The 7,259-nt window shown below is 48.1% G+C and overlaps 1 protein-coding gene across 1 annotated transcript; it reads right to left on the reverse strand.

Annotated features, from left to right (window-relative positions):
• Positions 1-591: 591 nt before the first annotated feature.
• On the reverse strand, positions 592-3,596 carry LOC116600069 (ubiquilin-3-like). The gene is made up of 2 exons (XM_032360056.1): positions 3,164-3,596; positions 592-2,893 (listed from the first exon to the last, which is right to left on the reverse strand). The coding sequence occupies exon 2, from the start codon at positions 2,854-2,856 to the stop codon at positions 889-891; it is 1,968 nt and encodes a 655-aa protein (XP_032215947.1). The 5' UTR covers positions 2,857-2,893; positions 3,164-3,596; the 3' UTR covers positions 592-888.
• Positions 3,597-7,259: the final 3,663 nt, after the last annotated feature.

The raw sequence follows: 7,259 nt of genomic DNA on the forward strand, positions 1-7,259 counted from the left end.
TTTTCACATACGATTTGAAGGCTCTGTGCCCCCAGACCATCGCCTCCTGAAGGAGGATCATGTCTCTGTGTCACACTGCCTCTCTAACTGCAAGCACAGTGCTGAGCACGGGGTGAGTACTCCGTTTCTGAGCTGGCAGCTGCAAGAAAGACAACATCCAGGACAAACTGTGTCCATCAGGGACAGTAATTTTGTAACCTTGGTGAGATTAAGGTATCTTAGAACTCAGCCTGAATTCTTGAGGCTCCCTATCTACTCATGAATCAACCCCCAATCCAAAAAGTGAGAGGCACCTGTGGGATAGTCTTCAGGGGTGATAGAAAGAACCAACCATGCTTACTTTGCAGGGCAAGTTCCAAGAACAGAGTACAAGGTGGGAGCTCCTACAGGACGCAAGATCTGGGGGACCTCTGGAAGGACACAAGGGGACCTGCGGGTCTCAGCTCATCCTCCTTTGTTCTCCATGAATCTTTGAATCTCAAACCTTTGAGCTTTCCCTCCCACCCATGCAGACCCAGCTCTCATTGCTGTTTTTCTCCCATACTATCCCCTCCCCTCCCCCCAGCCCACAAAGAATTGGGACTCAGGCTGCAGCACACACTGGAGATTGGATGTAATTGCATCTCAAGATAGGCATAAGCAGAGCTCAGACGGGGGTTCCAAGATGGTACAGTGGCAGGGGTGGTTGGTTCACTCACAGCACCCCCACCCTGTTTCTGGCTCTCATTCTTCCTCATTGACTCTGGAACAACATTGATTCCGCAGTAAAGGGCATCATAGTGGATTTGGTTCATAGTGTGCAGCTGCATTCAAGAACGGGGGAGTTAGGGTAGTGGGATACGGGGAAAGAGCACAGAGGAAAAGATATGGTTTGAACAACAAGGGCTCCTATGCCTGCCTCAGCTTCTCCACAGCAGCATCCACATCACCCCCAGTGGCTATGAGGGCCTGGAGATTGGCTTCGGGATTCAGAAAGCCCATTGCCCGCAGTTGTTCTAGCTGCACCCGGAAGTGAGTCTCGGGCTGCAGCTGCTGGGGATTGGCACCAGCTAGAGCTTGCAACATCTGGAGGAGAGGGATGGAATGGAGGCCCAGCTCTGCAGAGACCTGTGCTGGGGGAACCTCAGAAGCTGGGGCTTGAGAGGGATCCTCCTGCATAAGGGTGCCCTCTCTAGACTCTGTACTGCCTGCCATACTTCCCAGGCCTGCCAGGCAAGGCATGAACCAGAGCAGGAGGCGAGGTGCTTCAGTAGCCAGGATCTGCAGACCCTGCTCAATCTGGAGCAGGGCTTGCATGGCGCGAGGGTTTGTCAAGGCTGCCTGAAGGTGCAGGAGCAGTGGCAGCTGCCGGCGCATCTCGTCCTGCAACTGTGAGACCTGGCTCATGCTGGGAGGCCTCAGAGATCTTGGATAAGGTGGTGGGGGGAGCCAGGCATGCTCAGGCATCCCAGGGGAAGCTGCCATGGAGGAAGGTGGTGAAGGAACAAATGGCAACCTGTTGGCCGAATGCCCTAGCCCTAAAATAAGGTCAGGCATGTTAGTGGTGTGACCAGTGGAGCCGTTCCCTGCACCGCCTTGGCCTCCATCTTGTCCAGCACTCCTCTCTGGGGGATATCTCAGGAAGGATGGGCAAGAGGACTTTCCCTTGATGGCTACTGACTCTTTGGGGAGAGGCTGGCCTGACTCACGTTCCTGGGAGGAGGACGAAGTTGGGGGGATTCGATTTCCTGGTTGTGGTGGTTCTTGGTTTGGATTGAGGGTGGACGCAGTCCCTTGCAGATATGTTCCCAGGGACTGGGGGGTTTCATGTAATTGCTGAAGATAGTCATAGAGCCCTATATTACCCAGAATGTTGGGAACCCTATTTCTAGTTTCGGATCCATCCTGGTCCCCAGGATGCCTGCCTCGCCGGCCACCCGAGCCTCCATACGTGGAAGCCCAGGGGTTGGGGAGAGGGTCACGATTCTCTGTCCTCGAAGGTTGGCTGCTGCTGCTGGTGGCATTAGCAGTAGTGGTGGTAGCAAAGGGATTGCCACCGAACTGCTCCTGCACTGCGTTAAGCATTGGGTCCATAATATCTGTGTACATGGTACGAAGCACATTGTAGCCCCCAGGGATGCTCTCCAGGTTACTGAGCGCCCGGTCCTGGCTGCGCATCATTTCTTGCATCATGGCTGGGTTGCGTAGGAACTCCAGCGTCTGGCGCATGATTTCAGGGTTGTTGAGAATATGCCCGATCTCGGGGTTGTGCTGCATCAGCTGCTGCATATGGGGGTTGTCAAGAACCAGCTGGCGCATCAAGCCTGTGTTGGATAACAGACCCTGGATGAAAGGGTCATCAATGATCTGAGCCACAAACTCAGGTACAGAGACGTGCTGCCACATCAGTGAGCTGGGCTGGTCAGAGAAACTACCCGAGGTCAGGCCTAGCCCACTGAGGCCTGTGAGAAGACTTAAACTAAAGGTGGGTGGCCCATCTGCTGGGTAAATGGAGCTTGGCTGAGGGAATGAGCCAGGGCTGGGGGCTGGCGCAGGGACTGAAGCCGCTGGACACTCGGTGCCCATGGTGCGGCGTTGCATCTTGATGACCAGGTGAACGGTGAGGCCATCTCGAACTCCACACTGTGCCAATGAGTCGGGGTCCTTGAGGATTTTGCCAGCGAAGATTAGGACCAGCTGATCAGGGTGGGCCTTAAAGCGCTGGGATATCTCTTCCTTCAGCTGCTGGATGGTGCAAGTGTCTGTAACTGAGAAATCCTCCTTGTCCTTGGGCGTCTTCACTGTCACCTTGATGAGGTGGGGATCCTGGATCGGTGCTGGGCTGCCCTGTGGCAGGGCCTCTCCACTTTTGGCCATGGTGGGCAGCAGGAGGCCCAGGTCTGTGGGGACACAGCTGGGGGATGGGGATGGGGTACCAAGATCATCCTTTGGGGCAGTGGCCAAAGTAGGAGTGTGGGAAGAGGGCCTGGGGTCTCAGGGCGGGGGCACAGGGAGTCTGCATGGAAGGGGCAATAAGGGTCTCGGGATGGGATGCTTGTGGAGATTTATGGGTCTGAGAGGTGTCAGGTCGGGAGAGGGAGACTGGATGACCCGAGAAAGAGGTCTATGGTTGGTGAGTGAAGGGCAAAGGTTGGAAGAAGGGTTTGGGTTGGGGCATACATACCAGTCAGCTGTGACCCCGTCCTTCCTCTTATACAGGGCTCCAAACCGCCCTCATCTTGCTAACAGCCACCCCTGAAGCCTTCTGGGCCGGAACACCATCAGGTCAACTCTGTGACCTCAGCACTGACATCACAGCCTTACACAATGGATTCTTGAGACCTCTCCAATGTGCTCTGTATCCCTAGGAACTCTGCCACCCCTCACTTTACCTCTTCTATTTCCTTTATCTTGATGCCTTCTTCACAGTGAGGGACCTAGGCTGACCCTTCCATCACAGGCCAAGAGGCCTACTTCCTCACACCTGTGTGGGCTGTGTAGAGACTCAGCCTTGGATTGTGCAATTAGGAAAGGCTTAGCCCGCATGTCCCTGTGAAGACCCAAATTCAGCTATACCCTGAATTGTTCTTCTTCCTGGCATTCTATGTTTCTATCTTCTCTCTGATTCAACATTAACCATGAATTTTTTATGTATCTTTAGCATATTGACTTTTTGATGGGTAAGATCGAGAGTATGATAGATGGACCAAAAATGACACACAGTTTTTAGTTTACTTTTTAAAACTATTACTGTTGTTCCCCAGAAGAACTCAAAGAATAGATTGGCTACTTACTGAGATTAAAAAAAAAAGGGGGGGGGATAAAGTTGTGTGTGCGTGTGTGCATGTGCGTGTGTGTGTGTTTTAAAGATTTTATTTATTTATTCATGAGAGACAGAGAGGGAGGCAGAAGGAGAAGGAGGCTCCCCAGGAGCCTGATGTGGGACTCAATCCCAGAAACCTGAGATCATGACCCGAGCCAAAAGCAGACACTCAACCAACTGAGCCACCCAGGTGTCCCGGGGAATAAAGTTTTAAACAGAAAACCCAGAGTTCAGAGTTACATACATTTGAGATATTTATCTTATACCCAAATGGACATGAAGGGAGGGAGTTCACTATTGTGAGTCTGCAATTCATTAGCATTGACAGAGTATTTAGAATCATAAGATTAATGGGTATAGTAACAGGATAAAGGTATATAAAGACTAAGGCATGGGCTCTACATATTTACAAATCTGGGCTATTAGATGTGTTCCACAAAGGAAATGGAGGAGAAATAAAACATTAAGCCAAAAAAAGGAGCGAGGGGGAGAACAAAGCAAATGAATAGTTTCAGAAAGGAGAGATTAACTGATGGTGTTGGATGATGCTGGTAGGTCAAGAAGATAAAGGCTGAGAACCAACCACTGGGCTGGACAAGAGAATGGGGACCATGATGAGCCCAGGCGTGGAAGAGAGAAGGGGCCAGAAATCTGGCTGGAGTGGGTTGAAAAGCAAGTGGGTTGGAAATGAAGTGGATTCAATCAGAGTATTGTACCTAAGAGAAAGGTTATGGTGGCTGTGTGGAAATGTGAAGATAGAGACGCTTTCGTTTTGTTTTTTCTTAAGCTGAGACTATTTACATCATGCTTTTATTCTGATGGGAAAAATACAATGAGGAAGGATAAAAGATGCAGAAAGGAGAGAAAATAATTGTAAGACTAATCTATTGAGTAGGTGAATTGGAGAGATTGGGATCAGTGCCCAAGTGGAGAGCTTGATATTGGTCCACAGACAATTTATTCATAACAAGATGGAGCACAGAGTGTGCAGGTTCAGTGGACAGCCAGATTTCAGTTATGGCAAAAGGTGGGGATCATATAGAGGAAATGTTATAGATAAAGTAGGGTTTTGCTTTTGCAAATTATGCGTTCTAAATGGTAGGTGGAAAAGTTCAGTGAATTGATGACCAGTGGAAAATTGGGTCACATGAGGGATTTTCAGAGTATATTGGGATAAGAATCAGAAAGATGACACAATAGAGCTTGGGCTTTTCAGGTAACCTGACGCAAGCAGGGTACAAAGATTAACTATATTAATTGATTGGATAAGGGGTGCATGGGTGGCTCAGTCAGTTAAATATCTGACCCTTGGTTTTCACTCAGGTCATGATCTCAGGGTCCTGGAATCAAGCCCCACTTTGAGCCCTGAGTGGAGCAGCAAATTGAATTCCACGCTCAGTAGGGAGTCTGCTTGGGATTCTCTCTTTCCCTCTCCATCTGCCCTCCTCCTGCTTGAGCTCTGTAAATAAATAAATAAATAAATAAATAAAATATTTTTTAAAAAGATGAATTGATTGGATAGAGGCATCTTTTTTTTTTAATTTTTTATTTTTTATAAACGTATATTTTTATCCCCAGGGGTACAGGTCTGTGAATCACCAGGTTTACACACTTCACAGCACTCACCAAAGCACATACCCTCCCCAATGTCCATAATCCCACCCCCTTCTCCCAAACCCCCTCCCCCCAGCAACCCTCAGTTTGTTTTGTGAGATTAAGAGTCACTTATGGTTTGTCTCCCTCCCAATCCCATCTTGTTTCATTGATTCTTCTCCTACCCACTAATGGGAAGGTAGAAAATCCATTTTGCTATAATTTGTTCTTAAGACCTTTCTACTAGTTTGAGGAGGGAGGGGGAGTCTGGCAGTAGATCTGCAGGAGCAATTGGAGTTTTGTGGACTTCCCTTCAGTCTTTCTGATGGCAGCATCAGGGCTGGAAGAAGGGTAGTCTGTGAGGAGCACATGGGATTTCTTTGGGTACCCTTTGCAGACCAGATCTGAACCCGCATCACCACCTCCACTGCTCCAGATACCACCATCTCCTACCCGCTCCACTGCAAGAGCTACCTCACATTAGTGTGCCCGCTCACAGCTCTACCTCTAGCACAGTCTTTCCCCACTTGGCAACCAGACCCACACACTGAAACACCTGCATTATTTGCTCGAAATCCCTCAGGGATTTTCCACTGCATTCATAGTAAACTCCAGAGTCCTCACCAGACCCACCAAATTCTTCCTGAAGTCCTCTGTTTTCCTCCCATTGTTCAGTTCACTTGACTCCAGCTACAACATCTCCTTGTTATTCTTCAAACACATCAAGAATATTCCCACCTCACACTTTTGCTCCTAGGTAGCCTTCTTTGCCTGGAACATACTTCTCCCAAGGGAGTGCGTGTTCAGTTCTCCCAATTTCTTCTGGTTTCTGATCAATTATTGCCTTTCTGGAGAAGCCGTCCTGGATTACCCTGTATGTAGAAGAACTTATCCTGCTTCATTTTTCCTCATAGCCCTTATGCATAGGTTAAGTAGAAAACAATCTTCTCCCCACAAAAGTAAACTCTTAAATAAAGGAACTTTATTTGGTCACTGTTATTTCTTCAATGCCTAAAACAATATTTGATTTATGAAATTATTTGTCTTATTTGACTTTATTTGGTCACTGCTATTTCATCAACACCTAAAATAATATTTGACTTCTGTGATTGTTTACATACCTATTGGCTGGGCTGCTCTTGAGGAGGCAGGAAGAGGAAGGGATGGAGTCCTGGCTGACTACAGAGAACACAAGCTACAGACATTAGATACACTGAAGGACGTGTATTCTTGGAAGTGGCCATGCCCTTAGATGCCCGAGTTTTGGTGACGGGAATATGCAGGATATGCAGGATAAGCAACTATATCTCTCTGTGCTAAAGAGAGAATAGTAACAGTCCAGCAAAGTCCTACAACTATGACAATGGCAGTTAGTAAGAGATTCCTAAAGAATACAAATATTTACCTAGACCTGGCTGAAAGGTGGACTTTTCCTACTCTGGCCCACCAGGCCATTCTTCTTCCAGTTCCAAACTTGAGCAATTTGGACTTGGGCAGTTGAGGAAGCCTTTGTGACTACATATGTATCTATAGTAAATTTCCCTTTTGTATGAGTATGTTATGGCTCTCTTCCCCTACACACGGGTCTATATACATGTTGTTAGGTATGCTGTGCATGCCTATGGCCATGTGTGCAGTGTGTTGAATGTATGTGGTTGTATCTGTGACTTTTTGGCTATGTGACCTTGTGTATGTGTGCACAGCATATGCATGTACTTGGGTATGTGAGCATGGTTTGTGGTTCCATGTATGCAACTGTGATTCTCTATCTCTATAATAATATATGCATGTGGTGTGTGTCTATGCTCATGTATGTATTATAGGTGAGACAGGGATATCACACACAGTTCCCTTTTTTTGTAAA

The sequence above is a fragment of the Mustela erminea genome, chromosome 9 (genome assembly GCF_009829155.1).
Source record: "Mustela erminea isolate mMusErm1 chromosome 9, mMusErm1.Pri, whole genome shotgun sequence".
In the NCBI taxonomy this organism is placed as follows: Eukaryota; Metazoa; Chordata; class Mammalia; order Carnivora; family Mustelidae; genus Mustela; species Mustela erminea.

What these genes read in the sequence shown, in the direction of transcription:
- LOC116600069 (XM_032360056.1), bottom strand. Translation starts at nt 2,856, where the DNA reads ATGGCCAAAAGTGGAGAGGCCCTGCCACAGGGCAGCCCAGCACCGATC.